Raw genomic sequence first — 18,640 nt, 5'->3', positions numbered from 1 at the left:
GACAATCCAAATGCTGGGTCTGAGCAACTTCAGTTTGTTGGGTTTTCCCTTGGTGCTGTTCCTCTTTCTCCCCAGGTCAGTGACTCCTGCCTGGATTGTCTCTCTCCCAGCAGGTGATGAGACCACGAGTGAGACTGAAGAGGTGAATCAACAGCAGGAAGTTCCTGGGGAAATGGAACCGCAGGCGACCTTTGTGGGAAGTGTTGGAGAGAATGTTTCCCAGTGTTTGGAACAGGGAGAAGCCTGGGGAAATTGGCTCAGGTCGGAGAGGCTGCTGAGAAACCACCCAAGTGAGCAAACGAATGAATCTATTAGATGTGGGGAAGAGCACAGAGATGTCACAGCCCAGCAGACAAATCCCAAAGAAATGCAACACCATGAATGGCTTGGTTATATGAAGGGATTTATTCTGAGCCCAGAGCTAATTACAATTGAGACAGTAGATACCGGAGAGAAACCACTTCAATATTTGGACCATGGGGAAAGAGTCAATAACAGCTCAGATCTTCATGCTCATGGGAGAAGCCAAATAGGAGAGAAAGGCTCTCAAAACCTTGAGGGAGGGAACCATTTGAATTGGAAATCAGCCCTGAATGTGCATGACACAAGCCACGCAGGAAAGAGACCCCATAAATGCTTAGCCTGTGGGAAAAGTTTCATGCAGAGGTCAGCCCTAGTTTCACATCAGAAAATCCACACAGGAGAGAGAACCCATATGTGCTTAGACTGTGGGAAAGGTTTCAAATGGAAGTCAGGCCTTGTTTCCCATCAGAAAATCCACACTGGAGAGAGACCCCATAAGTGCTTAGATTGTGGAAAAAGTTTCAAACGAAGATCCACCCTTGTTTTTCATCAGGCAGTACACACAGGAGAGACAGACCATAAGTGTTTAGACTGTGGGAAAAGTTTTATATGGCGGTCCGACCTTGTTAGACATCAGGCAATACACACAGGAGATAGGCCCCATAAGTGTTTAGACTGTGGGAAAACTTTCAAATGGAAGTCAGCTCTTGTTTCACATCAGAGAATCTATACGGGAGACAGACCCCATAAATGTTTAGAATGTGGGAAAAGTTTCATATGGAAGTCAGCCCTTGTTTTACATCAGGCAATACACACTGGAGAGAGGCCCCATAAGTGTTTAGACTGTGGAAAAAGTTTCATATGGAGGTCAGACCTTGTTTTACATCAGGCAGTGCACACAGGAGACAGACCATATAAGTGCTCAATCTGTTCAAAAAGTTTCATAAAGCGGTCAGCCCTTGTTTTACATGAGGCTGTACACACTGGGGAGAGACCCCATAAGTGCTTAGACTGTGGAAGGAGTTTCATACGGAAGTCTGACCTTGTTAGCCATCAGGCTGTCCAAACAGGAGAGAGACCTCATAAGTGTTCATACTGCGGGAAAACTTTCAAATGGAGATCAACTCTTGCTTCGCATCAGGCACTTCACACAGGAGGTAGACCCCATAAGTGTTTAGACTGTGGGAAAAGTTTTATATGGAGGTCAGCCCTTGTTTCACACCAGAAAATCCACACTGTAGAGAGGCCTCATCAGTGCTTAGACTGTGATAAAAGTTTCAAATGGAAGTCAGCCCTCGTTTCCCATCAGAGAATCCACACAGGAGAGAGACCCCATAAGTGCTTAGACTGTGGGAAAAGTTTTATACGGAGGCCTGACCTTGTTAGCCATCAGGGAGTGCACACCGGAGAGAGACCCCATAAGTGTTTAGATTGTGGGAAAAGTTTTAAATGGAGGTCCGGGCTTGTTTCACATCAGAAAATCCACACAGGAGAGAGACCCCATCAGTGTTTGGACTGTGGGAAATGTTTTATACGGAGGCCCGATCTTGTTAATCATCAGGCAGTTCACACCGGAGAGAGACCCCATAAGTGTTCAGACTGTGGGAAATGTTTCAAATGGAAGTCAGGCCTTTTTAAACATAAGGCAGTCCACACAGGAGACAGGCCCCGTCAATGCTTAGACGGTGGAAATGTTTTTTTATGGAGCTCAGAGTTTCTGAAACATGAAGCCGTCCACACAGGGGAGTTACCCCACATGTGACTGGACTGTGAGAAAACTTTCATAGAGAGGTCAAATCTTCAGCATCAGACAGGTAGGAAGGGGAGCTTGTGAGTGCTTGCACTAAGGCTAAATGCGATTGCTTACAGAGATCACACGGCACTAAACATAGGGAAATTCCCACAGGACCTAAAATTCTGTGACACACGGTCAAAATGGTTAAGAACCTTGTAGGTGATTCAGCATTTAAAGACATGTTAGAAAAGTGTGTAAATGGTATTTCAACCCATTCCATTCCATGATCAATAGACTAGAAGTTTGACATGTAAGTCTTACTGTTACAAAAATTGGAAGAAGATTGCGCTATTGATTACTCACAGTTAATTCGCGCAATGAACTCTGAAAAATGTATTATTATATAAACAAAAATTGAACTCAATGAATCACACTGTTAAACAGTCGAATACCAATGAGATGTTTTTCCGTGTTTTCAAATATATTCATTTCTATAGCGGCAAAGAACAAAGTAAGGAGTGCTCATTTTATGTTACTTTTATTGCAAATATTTGCACTGGAAACGTGATAAAAATGGTATTCTTCAATTCAGCTCATAGAAATACTGTAGTGTAATTGCTTTATCACGGAAGTCGACCTTAAAAACTGACATTCTTTTTGCTACACACGCTCCGTCTGCTCTTCAAGCATTTGCCTAGCTGAGTATTGGTTACTTTGACTGTTGAGAGATGTCTCACAGCTCCTCATGAAGACTGAGGACTTGGGGATATTTCTTCTCAACTAGTAGCGGGTTTAGCGCCAAAGAGAGGTGTTCTGCTCAGTGTTGGCCTTTGTGTTTCCAACTTTGTGTAGGATGGGGATTTTCAAACAAAAGGTGCTGCCTCTCTGGCCTTAGTTCCTGTGCTTTCCAAAGGCCACAGCCACCTCCAACACCTTCTTCAGGCAGTTAGTCTGCAATGCCTCTTTTGAGCCGGCTCCGATTATTCAGTCTTGGGTTTAATGTCTGTGACTCGCTCCACAAACTTGTTTTTGAAGATAAACTTACAAAACAAAAACTGATCTGGTAGCACTTTATAGGACTAACAAAACATGTATCGTGAGCTTTCTTCTTCAGATCACCGGAGTTTTTTTGAAGGAAGGGGGTTGCAGCCTTTGCTGCCAGCGATTTCTCCTGCTCATTTCAAAGAGGAACCTGCCAGTCACACCCATGCAATCTCATTCGTGTTTATTCTCCTCCCAGAGGCCTGTATCGCTTTTCTCCTGAACGCATTTCGGGAGCTGGTGTACCACATCTTACTCCTTCCCATAACACAAAAATTAGGGCTCAGCCAATTAAATGAATAGGTAGGAGGTTAAAACAAAAAGGAAAAGCTTGCTTGACCATCTGTTCCATTTTTAACAGGATAGTCCCTTATTTAAACCTTTTTCCAGGTGTCCCATTTTCAAAAAAAAAGGGGAGGGGGAGGGAATTGTCCTGTATTTTCCCTTCCTCTGTTGGTGCAGCTGCAGCCACCGCCTGTGGCTGGCTGGTGAATGTGGCTGACGGTGTCCAGCAGGTGGTGCTCTTAGGCAAGGTGCAGAAGTGGAAAGGCCAGATGCCTGGAGGTCTGTCTGGCTCTGTGAGGGCAGCCCTGCTCCCAGCTTGGATCTGCTCTCTGGGTCTCCAAGGCTGGACTGGCTTTGCTGCCCAGCGCAGCTTGGACACCTAATTTCTCCTTAACTCTGCCCCACTCTATCTGAGCCAGACAAATCCAGCTCACATGGAGGATGGGACCTCTGACCTCGGAATCCCCTCATTAGCCTGCCCTCCCTGTCTAGCTGGCTGACCTACAGCCCTGCCCTGTGCCTATTACCCCCTGGACACTGAGTCTCAGGGTCTGGTTTCTCACTGACCTTTCTCTTTAGTGTGGTACTGGGCGGCAGCCAGTTCCTCTCCCTCCCCGAGTTTCAGGAACCGGCCGATAAGTCCCCTAAGGTTGCCCTGCTAACACACGGCCACCCCCACAATATTCCGCACCAAAGAAAAACTTGAAGGGTGTCTCGCTAGGACCCAGCAGCAGCAGCAGCAGCAGCAGGCGCGGGGGGAGCGATCGCTGGCTCCGGCCCGGCCGCAGGAAGCGACTCGCCGCCGCTGCTCGCGGGGACTCTGGGGCCAGGCTCCGGGCCGGATCCCCGAGCCCCGGCGGGGGCTGCTGCGGGGCCCCGGAGCCCGGGCTGCAGCCGGGAGGGGGAATCTCCGGCCGGGCCAGTCCCGCTGCTCCCTCCCCAGGAGCCTCTCCCCGGGCAGCGCCCCCAGCCCGGCCCGGCCCAGCCCGGCCCAGCCTCTGCCCCAGGGCGGGCAGCGCTTGGGGGGCAGGTAAGAGAGACCCCCCGGGAGCGGCGCCCCGGTGCCCCCGGGCTGCAGGGGGAGGGGTTGGCCCCGGGCTGCTCCCGGCGGAGCTGGCTGCGAGTCCCCGCCCGGGCCCGGGGCAGCTGCCACCAGCCCTGCCCGGCTCCATCCCTGCAGCCCGACTCTGCGGGGACCCCGGGAGGAGCTGAGAGGGGAAAAGCCACTTGCTGCCTCTGCGGAAGCATCACCCTGCTGGAGTGGGGGAGGGGCACTAGTGGGGGTGACGATACTGCGGGGCCCACAGTCCAGAATGGCTCCTTGGCTCGGCTCTTTCCCCAGCGGGGCTCAGAGATGCTGCTGCGGGGGATTCAAAGGGGCTCGGTGGGTTTTCTTCTAGCGGGAGGGGCCGGGCCGGGGGGGGAACAAACTCACTGGGTTTCTTCCCACAGGGCCGAGCCAGAGAGTCCCAGCGCGTGTCTGCAGGGGCAGGGCCTGGGGGGACTCGGGGGGCGACAGGGACTCAGGCCCCTTCTGACACCTCCCCCATCGCCCCTCTCGCCCGACAGGCCGAGGAGACACGTCGAGAGTTCGCTCCAGAGCGCCCGTCTGCCAGGGGCCGGGGCCGGGCGATGGCCGGGATGGAGCCCGCTCAGGTAGGGGGGTTCAGGGAGCTGCTGGGCGGGGGAGGGAGGAGACAGGGTGGGATGAAGCTGCTGAGTTTCTGAGCAGGCCCATGGGCAGGGTGTGACCGCGCCCCCATTTCTAACCCAGGCCCCAGCCCCCCTTGGGCAGGGCTGTGAAAATGGCCCAGACTCCCAATGCTGTGACCTGAGCCCCCAGCCAGAGGTTGCTGGGAAACACAAAGGGAAGCTGCCGGGATTCCCGTCCCTGCCTGTGGCTCAGAGCTCGGCTTCCGCCTCAGCCTCTGGCTAGTACAGGGGTGAACAATAGTTTTTGGTGGGGAGGGACACTCCAAGATTTTGGAAAATGCCCAAGGGCTGCACTTGTCTGTGGAGGGTCTAGGATGGAGATTGGGCACAGAAGGGCACATGGGGTACGGTACTGGGATGCAGGAGACAGTGTGAGGTCTGAAAGGGAGTTCGGCTGAAGGAAGGAGTTGGGGGTGTAGGTCAGGGTGGGAGTGTGGAGGCAGGGAAGGATTCTGGCCTGGCGGAGGGGTGTAGAAGGGGGTACAGAGTCTGGGAGGGAGTTGTAACCTGGGGAAAGAGGGTGCAGAGAATTTGGTGGTGTCCTATAAGAAGCTGGGGGACATGAGAGGCAGGCTCTGGCTTGAAGACACTTATCTAAGTGTCTCCTGGTCAGCAGCCCTGCAACACCCACCCCAAGGCAGAGTCTCTGCCTGCTCCAGCCCCAGTCTACTTAAAACTGCAGGGCTGCATTTAGACTGGCAAGTTTTTCCACAAAATCAGCTGCTTTTGCGGAAAAACTTGCCAGCTGTCTACACAGGCCACTTGAATTTCCACAAGAACACTGACTTCGTACTGTCTGAAATCAGTGCTCCTTGCGGAAATACTATGCTGCTCCCATTCGGGCAAAAGTTCTTTTTGTGCAAAACTTTTGCGCAAAAGGGCCAATGTAGACAGCAGAGATTTGTTTTGCACAAAAAAGCCCCGATGGCGAAAATGGCGATCGGGGCTTTTTTGCGGAAAAGCGCGTCTAGATTGGCCACGGACGCTTTTCCGCAAAAAGTGCTTTTGCGGAAAAGCGTCCGTCCCACTCTAGACGCTCTTTTCCGCAATAGCTTTTAACGGAAAACTTTTCCGTTAAAAGCATTTGCGGAAAATCATGCCAGTCTAGACGTAACCCAGCTGTTCCTTCCACCTGGCCCAGAGTGAAGCTTATACTGCCTCCCTCCTCCCCCCCAACCTTTGGTCCTATTGGCTCGTTGTTTCTGGCCAATAGGAGCTGGAGTCACTTCCTATTGGCTGCTTGCTTTCAGCCAATAGCAGCTGAGGATTGGGCTGGGGGCAGGGCCAACACTGCAAGCCCCGCCCTCCTCCAGAGTAGAGGGGCACAGGGAGCAGTCCAGTGCGGGCTGCATGCCAGAGAGTCCCATGGGTCAGATCTGGATGTGGCCTGCCAGAAGAATCTGACCTATTCCCGGTCTAGTAGGGGAGTGGTCAGTGTGAAGGTCCTGCCCTTCTCCGTCTGATGAGGGTCTTTCTGCCCATCCCCTGAAGCCTCCTGGCTGCTCTAAACAGGCTGGGGATGGGATTCTACTTCTTCCGCCCTCCCCAAGTTTCAGCGGGATGGTGGCTGGGGCCACAGGCAGTGGGTGAGGGACTCTTGTTGTTTCAGATGCGGGTGACCTTCGAGGAGGTGGCTGTGTATTTCACCCAGGGGCAGGGGGCACTGCTGGGCCCCGCTCAGAGAGCCCTCTACAGGGACGTCATGCAGGAGAACTACGAGGCGGTGACCTCGCTGGGTAAGGGCGTCCTGGCCCCTCGGGGATTAGGAGCCGTGGGGTCTGCGTGTCCGACACGGGTCAGGTTCTTCCCTGCTCAGGTGGCCTGGACAGGAATGGGTTCCATGGGCACAGCTGCCGGGGGAGAGCGACTTGCATCTCCGCACCCTGTGCAGTGAGACCAGGGTGTCAAACCCTAATGGACGTGCTAAATTATCCCCACCCCACTCCTTTAGATTTCAAGGCGGAGGGACCATGTATCCTCCTGTCTGTGTTGTTTCTCACTCACATCCAGAATCCCTGTTCCCTTCCCTCCTTGGGACAAGCTCCAGCCGTGGGGAGGGCTCTGGGCTCTGCAGGTTTAGAAATAGGCAGGGATGTAACTGCAGAGCTGTGAGTGTCAGCAAGGGCCCCAGACTGCCCAGATCCTGGGAACTCCTAGGGAGGGCGTCACAATTCTTCTCATCTTCCTAAATGTTGGCCTTTCCTCAGAGGGCTCAGTGACCATGTTCCCGTCCTCTTGGGTTGCACATTCCCCAGCAGAGCCCGGGGACAGGTTCCACTCCCGGAATGTCCCTTGGGACGGACTCCCTCCATGCACCCTGATCTACTCTGATTTCACCCCCCGTGCAGGGTTTCCCGTTCCCAAACCTGAGCTGATCGCCCGGCTGGAACAAGGGGATGAGCCCTGGATGCTTGACATGCAGGCCGGGGGGGGGAGAGAGATGCTGAGACACACCTGCAGAGGTAAGGACTGACAGAAAACAGCTGCTGAATGAAGGAAAAAGTTAAGAATCCCAAAAACGAAGTATCAGTAATTGCCCTCCGTACTTCCTCCTTCCATGCAGGGCAGAATGTAGTCAGATGATTTTACTCAAGGTTTTCTACCGGTCCTGTTACTTGCAGGAGTGTCCTTCCCATGTTCCCTTCCCTGTGAATGTTTGTGTGGGAAGCGGAGGGACAATCCAAATATCTGGTCTGTGCAACTTCAGTGTGTTGGGTTTTCCCTTGGTGCTGTTCCTCTTTCTCTCCAGCTCAGTGATTTCTGCCTGAATTGTCTCTCTCCCCCAGCAGGTGATGAGACAGAGACTGAGAATGAAGAGGGGAATCAACAGCAGGAAGTTCCTGGGGAAATGGAACCGCAGGCGACCTTTGTGGGAAAAACTGAAAGGAATGTTTCCCAGTGCTTGGAACAGGGAGAAGCCTGGGGAAACTGGCCAAGGCTGAAGAGGCTGCTGGGAAACCTCCCATGTGAACAAAGGGATGAATCTATTAAAAGTGGGGAAGGACACAAGCATCCCGCAGCCCAGCAGAGAAACCCCAAAGAAGAGAAATATGATGAATGGCTCAGTTATGGGAATGGACTTATTCTGAGCCCAAATCTTATTACCATTCATACAGTAGGTACTGGAGCGAAACCCCTTAAATGCTTGGACCATGGGGAAAGCATCAATAACAAATCAGATCTTAATGCTAATGAGAAAAGCCAAAGTGGGGAGAGAGGCTCTCGGTGCCTTGAGGGTGGAAAGTCTTTGAATCAGAAATCTACCCTGGTTGGGCAGGAGACAAGTCACACAGGGAGACCCCATAAGTGCTTAGAATGTGGTAAAAGTTTCAGAGAGAAGTCAGCCATGATTAAACACCAGGCGATGCACACAGGAGACAGGCCCCATAAGTGTTTAGATTGTGGGAAAAGTTTCATATGGAGGTCCTCCCTTGTTTTACATCAGAAAATCCACACAGGAGAGAGACCCCACAAGTGCTCAGAATGTGGTAAAAGCTTCATACAGAGATCAGACCTCATGAATCATCAAGCAACCCACAGGCAAGACAGACCCCACGCGTGTTTAGACTGTGGAAAAAGTTTCAAATGGAGGTCAGCCCTTCTTTCACATAAAAAAATACACACTGGAGAGAGACCCCACAAGTGCTCAGAATGTGGTAAAAGCTTCATAAGGCTGTCAACCCTTGTTTCTCATCAGAAAATCCACACTGGGGAGAGACCCCATAAGTGCTTAGATTGTGGGAACAGTTTTACAAAGAGGTCAAACCTCATTAAACATCAGGCGATTCATACAGGAGACAGACCCCATAAATGCTTAGACTGTGGAAAAAGTTTCATACAGAGGTCAGACCTCATTAAACATCAGAGAAGACACTTAGGATACAGCCCTCATAAGTGCTTATACTGTGGGAAAGCTTTTGAACGGAGATTGAACCTTGTTTTTCATCATGCAGTCCACACAGGAGAGAGACCCCATAAATGTTTAGACTGTGGAGAAAGTTTTATACAAAGGTCAGACCTCAATAAACATCAGGAGAGACACTCAGGAGACAGACCCCATAAGTGTTTAGAGTGTGGTAAAAGTTTCCTGTGGAGATCATTCCTTGTTTCACATCAGGCTGTTCACACAGGAGAGAGACCGCATAAGTGCTTAGAGTGTGGGAAAAGTTTCAAACGCAGATCTGAGCTTGTTAAACATCAGGCAGTCCACACAGGAGAGAGACCCCATAAGTGCTTAGACTGTGGGAAAAGCTTCATACATAAATCAGACCTCAGTAAACATCAGGCAGTCCACACAGGAGACAGACCCCATAAGTGTTTGGTGTGTGGAAAATGTTTTATATGGAGATCAGCCCTTGTTTCTCATCAGAAAATCCACAGGGCAGAGAGACCCCATAAATGCTTAGAATGTGGTAAAAGATTTATACGGAAGTCAGCCCTTGTTTCACATCAAAAAATCCACACAGGAGAAAGCCCCCATAAGTGCGTAGACTGTGGGAAAAGTTTCATACAGAGGTCAAACCTTATTAAACATCAGGCAATTCACACAGGAGACAGACCCTATAAGTGTTTAGAATGTGGAAAAAGTTTCATTGTCAGGTATAACCTTGTTAAGCATCAAGCAATCCACACAGGAGAGCGACTGCACAAGTGCATAGACTGTGGGAAAAGTTTCATACGGAGGTACGATCTTTTTAAGCATCAGGGTATCCACGCAGGAAAGAGACTACAGAAGACTTTAAACTGTGGGAAATGTTCCATATGAAGGTCAGTCGTCATTTCATATCAGACAATGGATACAGGAGAAAGATCCTATAAGTGCTAAGACTGTAGTGAAAGTTGTATACAATATATAAAACTTGATTAAGCATCAGGAAATCCACAAATGAGAAACCATAAGTGTTAAACTGAAAAAAATTCATATGGAGGCCTGACCTTGATAAAAAAAACAGCTAATCGATAAAGAAGAGACACCGCATAAATACTCAGACTGTAGGGAAAAAAATCATACTGAGCCCAGCCCTTTTTTTACATGAGAAAATGTGCAGAGGATCGAGACCCTTTAAGTGTTTGGACAGTGAAATAAAGCTTTATATGGAGGTCAGACTGTGTTTCTCATCAAGTGAGCCAAAAAGGATTGAGATTCCATAAGCAAATTGTCATATGAAGATCAGAGCTGTATAAACACCAGGCACTCCACATAAGTTTCACACAAATACCAAACAAAGTTTCCACATGGGGCAGAGAACCTGTGAGTGACTGGGCTGTGGGGAAACTTTCATAGGGACGTCACGCTGTCGTAAGCGTCAGGCAATCCACACATGGGAAAACCCAAATGGGCTTGGCCTGTGAGTAAAGCTTCATGCCTAGGTCAGGTCTTGTGAAATATCAGTCACTCTACGCAAGAGTTTGACTCTGAGGCTATGTCTACACTTGCAGCTTCTTGCGCGAGTAATATACAAATGAGGCTAAGCGTGGAATATTGCTGAGCCTCATTTGCATACCTAATGAGCCACCATTTTTTTCAGAAGAGGCTCTTGCACAAGAAAGAGCATCTACACTGCCCCTTCTTGCACAAGAAAAACCCTCTTGCGCAATGCCGTTCTTCCTGAAAAGTAATAGGTGTAACGGCATTGTGCAAGAGGGTTTTTCTTGTGCAAGAAGGGGCAGTGTAGACGCTCCTTCTTAGGCAAGAGCCTCTTCTGGAAAAAAAAAAGTGGCTCATTAGGTATGCAAATGAGGCTCGGCGATATTCCACGCTTAGCCTTATTTGCATATTACTTGTGCAAGAAGCCACAAATGTAGACATTGCCTGAGAACGCTTGGGCTGTGGGAACAGTTTCAGAAACGGGTCAGCCCTTCTCAACATCAGGCTGTCCACACTGGAGAGAGAACCTGTAAGTGCTTAGACTGTGGGATACATTTCAAAAACTGATCTGACCTTTGTTTTACAGCAGAAAATTCACACTAGTGTGAGACTCCCTAACTGCTTCGACTTTTGAAAAAAATGTCACACAAAGATCATATATTGTAACACAGCAGGTAATCTGCACAGGAAGGAGACTTCCTCAGTGCTTGGAGTGTGGGAAAAGTTACAAAATCAGATCGGCCCGTGTTTTTTATCAATGAATCCATACGTGGGAGAGACTCCATGGCTGCGTCTAGACTGGTAAGATTTTGTGCAAATAGTTTTAACGGAAATGTTTTTCCGTTAAAAATATTTGCGCAAGAGAGCATCTATACTGGCATGTGCCTTCGCGCAAAAGATTTGCAAAAGCATCCATACCAGTGTAGACATTCTCTTGCGCAAGAAAGCTCCAATGTCCATTTTAGCCATCGGGCTTTCTTGCGCAAGAAATTAATGTAGCTGTCTACACTGGCCCTCTTGCGCAAGAATACTTGCACAAGAGGGTTTATCCCTGAGCGGGAGCGTTGAAGTATTTGCGCAAGAACCACTGATTTTGTACATTACAAAGTCAGTGTTCTTGTGCAAATACTCACGGCCAGTGTAGACATGTGGCAAGATTTTGCACAAAAGCAGCCGCTTTTGCACAAAATCATGCCAATCTAGATGCAGCCCATAAGTGCTTCGACTGGAAAAGAGGCACCCAGAGATCATTAAACCAGGAAGAAACAACACTAAATCTAAACTTTCTGACATGGTCAAAAAGGGGTAAGAAGCTTGGAGGATAATTGACTCAGACTCAACCTTTAGAAACTTGTTAAACAGGAGTTCAAATGGTATTTGAAGACATTCCACGGTAGACAGATGCAAAATTTTGACATTAAAACTTGTTAAAAAATTGGCAGAAGATTGCAATGCTGTTGATTAATTGCAAGATCATTCACATGATTAGCTCAAAAATTGATCATAGTTAGAGAATTTAAATCCCAATGAATTGCATTGTTACGCAATAGAATACGAATTGGAATTCAGATATTTTGGTTCGTTTTCTTTATGTGTTCAAATACATTGATTTCTATTACAGCAAAGAACAGAAAGGGTGCAGGGCTCACATTTGTATTTATTACTAATATTTACACTGTAAACAGGATAAGCAAAAGAAATCGTGTCTTTTAAATTCACCTCATATAAGTACAGCAGTGCAATCTTTTTGTCATGAATGTGTCATTTTAAAATATCCATTATTTTTGTTACACAGCCTCAGTGCACTCCTTCAGGATGCTTGTTTCTTGGTCCATCTCCATGGTTCCTTTGGCTGCTCAAGGGATGTCTCCCAGCTCTTCATGAAGACCGAGGATGTGGGGATATTAGTGCCAAGGAGTGATGTTTTTGTCAATACTGGACTCTGTGTCTGTAACCTTGTGTAGGCTGGGGATTTTAAACCAAAAGGCATTGCCTCTCTGGCCTTCGTTCTTGTGGATTCCAAAGGCCAGAGCCACCTTCAACTCACTCAGCAAACTTCTTTGTGAAGGAAGGGGATTGCAGCCTTTGACAGCGATTTCTCCTGCTGATTTTGAAGAGGAACTTGCCAGCCTTGGCCATGTGATCCAATTCATGTTTATGCTCCTCAAGACGCCCAGTGTTCCTATTCTCAGGAACGAATTTCAGGAGCTGCTCTAGAATATCTTATAGCAGGTCCTTTTTTACATCCCTGGTTAACACTGCATGTTGGATTTCATCATTTGATCACTGCAGCCCGGAGAGTGGAATATTGCAGTTCTGAGCCCTCTGGCCTTCTGTTCAGGAAGCTTAAGAACATAAGAACAGACAGACTGGGACAGACCATCTAGCCCAGTATCCTGTCTGCTGACAGTGGCCAATGCCTGATGCCCAACAGGTAATCCTCACGTGATCCCTCTCGTGTCACCCATTTCCAAACAAACAGAGGCTAGGGACATCATTCCTACCCATCCTGGTTAATAGCCATTGATGGACCTAATCTTCATGAATCTATCTCGCTCTTTTTTGAACCCTGTTAAAGTTCTAGCTTTCACTGCATCCTCTGGCAAGGAGTTCCACAGGTTGACTGTGCACTGAGTAAAGAAAAACTCCCTTTTGTTTGTTTTAAACCTGCTGCCTATTAATTTCATTTGGTAACCCCTAGTTCCGTGGTCACCAACCCGTCGATCGCGATTCACTGGTCGATTGGGAGGGCTCAACCAGTCAATTGTGAGGCATTCAGGGCCCCCCCAATTCTCCCCACCCCCAAGAAGGAGGTTGTGCCGGCTTCCCGCAGGGTGGACAGAAGTCCAGCAGCTGCATGCCCCTTCCGGGCTTTCCGGAAGTGCACTCCCTGCTCCCCTCCTCCAGTCTGTGGCGTGCTGGGGACTTGCTGCATGGGAGGAGGAGGTAGGAGTCCCAGGGGAAGATGTGCGCTGGGGCTTCCCCCTCTGCGGGGGAGGAGGGAGGAGTCCCAGTGGGAGGCACGTGCTGGGGCTTCCCTCCTGGGGAGAAGGAGGAGAGGGGTTAGGAGTCCCCAGAGAAGGCACTTGCCAGAGCTTCCCTCCTTTGGGGAGTTGGGGGTGGGAGTGGGAGGGGGAAGGCACGTGCCGAGGATTCCCTGCCCTCTGTTCCCACTGGCACTCTGTCCCCTGTGGCAGAACCCTGTCCCCTGCCCCCACGCCCACTGGAACCCTGTCCCTTGCCGCAGAACCGTGTCCCCTGCCCCAGCACCCACTAGCACCCTGCCCCAGCACCCTGGCCGCTGGCCCCACTGGCAATCTGCCCCCACTAGCACCCTGTCCCCACTTCAGCATCCACTAGCACCCTTCCCCAGTACCATGTCCCCTGCTCCCACCAGCACAGTTGGGGCCACATTAGTGAGACTTGGGGGGCGGGGGTTGGAGGATTTTTTTTTTTTTTTGCCTCTCACTTGTGGGGCCCCAACTGACTTTTCTATGGGTCAGTGACCCCTGACTCGAAACAGGTTCCCAGCCCTTCTCATAAATAAAAACAATGCTGAATCTTTTTGTGTTTCACACTTTATTTAAAAATGAAGCCTGGCCAACAAACCCCCATCTGGCTGCAGCATCATAACACTCCTGCACACACACACACGCACACACAGGCCCTAGATCTGAGCCTGTCATACACTGGAACCCCCTGCCCTGAGCCTCTCACATCCCCAAACTCCTACACCCCCACATCCTCAGACTTCTGCCACAACACTTCTACACCATCCACACACCGCAAACCTGTGTCCTGAGCCCATCATACTCCCTGCACTGAGCCCCTCACATACCTCAACCCAAACTCCTGCACCCTCACATCCACAAGTCTGTGGCTTGCTCAGTATCCCAACCCTCCACCTGACCCCAACACTCCCCAGCCTGGAGCCCCCTCCCTGAGCCAGCGTCCCCTTCTCCACCTCCTCCTGCATCCACACTCCTTCCCAGAGCTTGCACCTCGCACCCCTTTCCACACCCAAATCCCTCATTCCCACCCCAGAGCCAACACATCCTGTCTCAACCCAGTGAGGGTACGGCTAGACTGCAGGGCTATGTCTACACTGGCACCCTTTTCCGGAAATGCTTAAAACGGAACAGTTTTCCGCTATAAGTATTTCCGGAAAAAGTGCGTCTACATTGGCAGGATGCTTTTCCGGAAAAGCACTTTTTCCGGAAAAGCGTCCGTGCCAATGTAGATGCGGTTTTCTGCAAAAAAGCCCCGATCGTCATTTTCGCGATCGGGGCTTTTTTTGTGGAAAACACTACTGTGCTGTCTACACTGGCCCTTTTCCAGAACAGTTTTCTGGAAAAGGACTTTTGCCCGAACGGGAGCAGCATAGTTATTCCGGAAAAACACTGACAATTTTACATTAGATCGTCATTGCTTTTCCGGAAATTCAAGGGGCCAGTGTAGACAGCTGGCAAATTATTCCGGAAAAGCGGCTGACACAGCACAGGAGTTTTTCCAGGATTCCAGAGGTGTCCCAGAAAAACACTTCCGCGTCCAGAGACGCATTTGTTCTTCCGCTTTTTTTAGCGGAAGAGCAAACATGCACTTTCGGTAACCCCTGTATTCCTTGTTCCGCAAGGAATAAGGGGGCTTCCGAAAGAAGGGGTTTTTCTGACATTTGGCCCGGTCCGCACAGGCCAAAAGTTGGAAAAACCTCTTCCTACAGAAGAATAAAAAAAAGAGACAGTGTAGCCGTACCCTGAGAGAGAATAAGGGCAGGGGATAGTAAGTGATGGAGAGGAGGAGAACAGAGAGGCTTCAGGAAAGGGGTGTGGTCTTGGGGGAAGGATGGGGCGGTAGATCTTGGCTTGTTCTGACAATTGAAAAGTGATCTTGAGCATAAAAAGGTTGGAGACCACTGCCCTAGTTTTTATATTGTGGGAATAAGTAAATCACTTTTCCTTATTCACTTTTTCTACACCAGTCATGATTTTATAGACCTCTATCCTATCCTCCCTTAGTCTTCTCTTTTCTAAGCTGAAAAGCCCAAGAATTTTAATCTCTCTTCATATGGGAATTAAAATTCATCTTGGGAAGAGGGAGGGCCAGGGCAGCTAGACGCACCTCGCCCTCAGCCAGCAGAAAACTAACACACACACCCGGCAACTGCTTACAGCTTCTAGGCAGCCCCACCTACATTGGTTTACCCTGCTTCCTAGGCAGAGTGTCAGCTGACTGAATCCTCCACCTAGCTCAGGATGGCTTGGGCCATTTCCTACATGCTGCTGGGAAACACACACACACACACACACACACACACACACACACACACACACACACACACACTAACTTAATGTGTTGGGGGGGGAGAGTCAATATGATGTTTGTAAAGGGAAATCGTGCCTCACCAATCTACTAGAGTTCTTTGAAAGGGTCAGCAAGCATGTGGACCAGGAGGATCCAGTGTATGTAGTATACCTAGATTTCTAGAAAGCCTTTGATAAGGTCTCTCAGCAAAGGCTTGCAAGCACAGTGACTGTCATGGGATAAGAGGGAAGGTCCTCTCCTGGCCAGGTAACTGGCTAAAAGATAAGGAACAAAGAACAGGAATTAATGGTCAGTTTTCACAATGGAGAGAGGTAATTGGTGTCCCACAGGGATCTGTACTGAGGCCAATGCAGAGTCGGCCTGTGGAACTCCTTGCCAGAGGATGTTGTGAAAGCCAGGACTTTAACAGAGTTCAAAAAAGAGCTAGATACATTCAAAGTCCATCGATTGCTATTAGCCAAGATGGGCAGGGATGGTGTCTGCTAGCCTCTGTTTATCAGAGCTGGGAATGGGTGACAGGTAACAGATCACTTCTGTTCAATCCCTCTGGGGCATCTGGTATTGGACACTTTTGGGAGACAGGACACTGGGCTAGGTGGACCTTTGTTCTGACTCAGCGTGGCCATTCTCATGTTCCTACATAGGTACACTCAAAATTAAAGCAGTGTAAACTTTAGTACCTAGAACTCTACTAAGTTGTTGTTCTTGCAGATCTGACAAAATGCAAAGAAGGGTGCAACTGTTAGATTTCTAAGGGAGCTACTACATTGAGGCTCCCGATTAACTACAAATACCAACAACAAGCAATATAAAAATTAACATTTAACACAACAGCATTGGCTAGTCTATGCTAATTTCTTCCTATGAGACAGACCAATATTCATGAAATCACCACAGAGCCAATAAAATCTTCATCTCTACATTCAACAGGCAGCACATCCCCTTAGTTGTTCTCTGGGACCGTGTTAAAACACCACAGCTGTGTCTAGACTGGCCAGTTTTTCCGGAAAATCAGCCGCTTTTCCGGAAAAACTTGCCAGCTGTCTACACTGGCCGCTTGAATTTCCGCAAAAGCACTGACTTCCTACTGTAAGAAATCAGTGCTTCTTGCGGAAATATTATGCTGCTCCTGTTCAGGCAAAAATCCCTTTTGCGCGAAAGGGCCAGTGTAGACAGCTGAGATTTGTTTTCCGCAAAAAAGCCCCGATCACGAAAATGGCGATCGGGGCTTTTTTGCGGAAAAGCGCGTCTAGATTGGCCATGGATGCTTTTCCGCAAAAGATGCTTTTGTGGAAAAGCACCCGTGCCAATCTAGAGGCTCTTTTCCAAAAATGCTTTTAACGGAAAACTTTTCCGTTAAAAACATTTCCGGAAAATCATGCCAGTCTAGACGTAGCCCACCTATCTGACCTGCAGTGTCCCTTCAGCAGCCCCAGGGCCAGACACAACTCCTGGGACACATGCGAAACAGAGTGGCTACGTCTACACTGGCCCCTTTTCCGGAAGGGGCATGTAAATTTCACCAGTCGTCGTAGGGAAATCCGCGGGGGATTTAAATATCCCCCGCGGCATTTAAATAAAAATGTCCGCCGCTTTTTTCCGGCTTTTAAAAAAGCCGGAAAAGAGCGTCTACACTGGCCCCGATCCTCCGGAAAAAATGCCCTTTTCCGGAGGGTCTTATTCCTACTTTGAAGTAGGAATAAGAGCCTCCGGAAAAGGGTGCTTTTTCCGGAGGATCGGGGCCAGTGTAGACGCTCTTTTCCGGCTTTTTTAAAAGCTGGAAAAAAGCGGCGGACATTTTTATTTAAATGCCGCAGGGGATATTTAAATCCCCCGCGGATTTCCCTACGACGACTGGTGAAATTTACATGCCCCTTCCGGAAAAGGGGCCAGTGTAGACGTAGCCAGTGAGAACTGCCTTTACAGGGCAGGATTAAAACCTGCTGAGGCCCTAAACTCCTTCAAGTTGAAGTGGCCCCATGGCAGTGCCCAGAAGTAAAATGTATTTTTTTAAAATGTATTTATATATTTATTTATTTTGAGTTTAGAGGCCCCTCGAAATCCGAGGCCCTAAGGCAGGAGTGGGGAACCTGTTTTGGGTCAGGGGCTACCCACATGTGAGAAGCAAGAAACCAAATCCCAACCCAACTGAGGAGAAAGATGCTCCCCACATTCCCCTCGCACATCAGAACCTGGGGTGGCCCAGCCTAGTAGATTTTGTGTGCTCCTGCCTGTGGTGGGGGGAGAGAGGCTGGCTCCCCAATGCTGGGGGTAGCCCTGAATTTGGTGGCCGGGTCCAGGAAAACCAGGGGCCACATCTGGCCACGAGAAATGAGATTCCCCACCCTGCAGCGGTAGCTTGCTTAGATTGTGCATAAAGCCAGCTCTAACCCTTTACATCCCGGAGATGCTGTTTGTGCTTCCCGGGTGCCCACAGAGTGCAGGCCGTATTGGGTCAGGCCAAAGGTCTATCTAGCCCAGTGTCCTGTCTGCCAACCTTGGTCAACACCAGACGATCCAGAGGGAGTAAACAGTGGGGCTAAGTATTTCCTTTAACCAGGAGAGTGGGGAAGCTTTTTTGGGTCATGGACCACCGACCCACAGAAAAATCAGTTGGGGGCTGCACACAAGTGAGAAGCAAAAAGAAAGAAAAAACAACCCTCCCCCCCAAAAACCCAAACAAAAGCAAAAAAACCCTGTAACTGAGGTGTCCACGAATGACCCTCTGGCACATCACACCTTTGTGGGCCCAGTCAAAGGATCCAGCCCCTGGGACTAGCTTCCCCGCCCCTGCAGCCCTTCCCATTTTCCGTACGTTTTTTTTTCATAAGTTTAGTCTAAGCTCTGGGCGGGGAAGGGGCTGGCACAGAGGG

General features: G+C 49.4%; 1 protein-coding gene across 5 annotated transcripts in view; it reads left to right on the top strand.

The window, feature by feature from the left end:
- The window catches only part of LOC106731862 (zinc finger protein 251-like), an 89,105-nt gene extending 74,473 nt beyond the window's left edge, over positions 1-14,632 (top strand). The window contains exons 2-5 of one of the 5 annotated variants that reach the window (XM_075913905.1): positions 6,687-6,813; positions 7,426-7,539; positions 7,864-8,192; positions 12,241-14,632. In XM_075913905.1, the coding sequence (XP_075770020.1) occupies positions 6,687-6,813; positions 7,426-7,539; positions 7,864-8,192; positions 12,241-12,366 (696 nt within the window). In that variant the 3' untranslated portion in view covers positions 12,367-14,632. Of the gene's footprint in view, positions 1-80; positions 2,630-6,686; positions 6,814-7,425; positions 7,540-7,863; positions 10,182-12,240 lie in introns of those variants that run through there. The other 4 variants (XM_075913901.1, XM_075913900.1, XM_075913904.1 and 1 more) reach the window with 4 other exon arrangements.
- Positions 14,633-18,640: the final 4,008 nt, after the last annotated feature.

This window comes from Pelodiscus sinensis, chromosome 32 (assembly GCF_049634645.1).
Source record: "Pelodiscus sinensis isolate JC-2024 chromosome 32, ASM4963464v1, whole genome shotgun sequence".
In the NCBI taxonomy this organism is placed as follows: Eukaryota; Metazoa; Chordata; order Testudines; family Trionychidae; genus Pelodiscus; species Pelodiscus sinensis.
The sequence above is the reverse complement of the archived record's forward strand: the minus strand, read 5'-3'. Positions and strand labels throughout refer to the sequence as shown.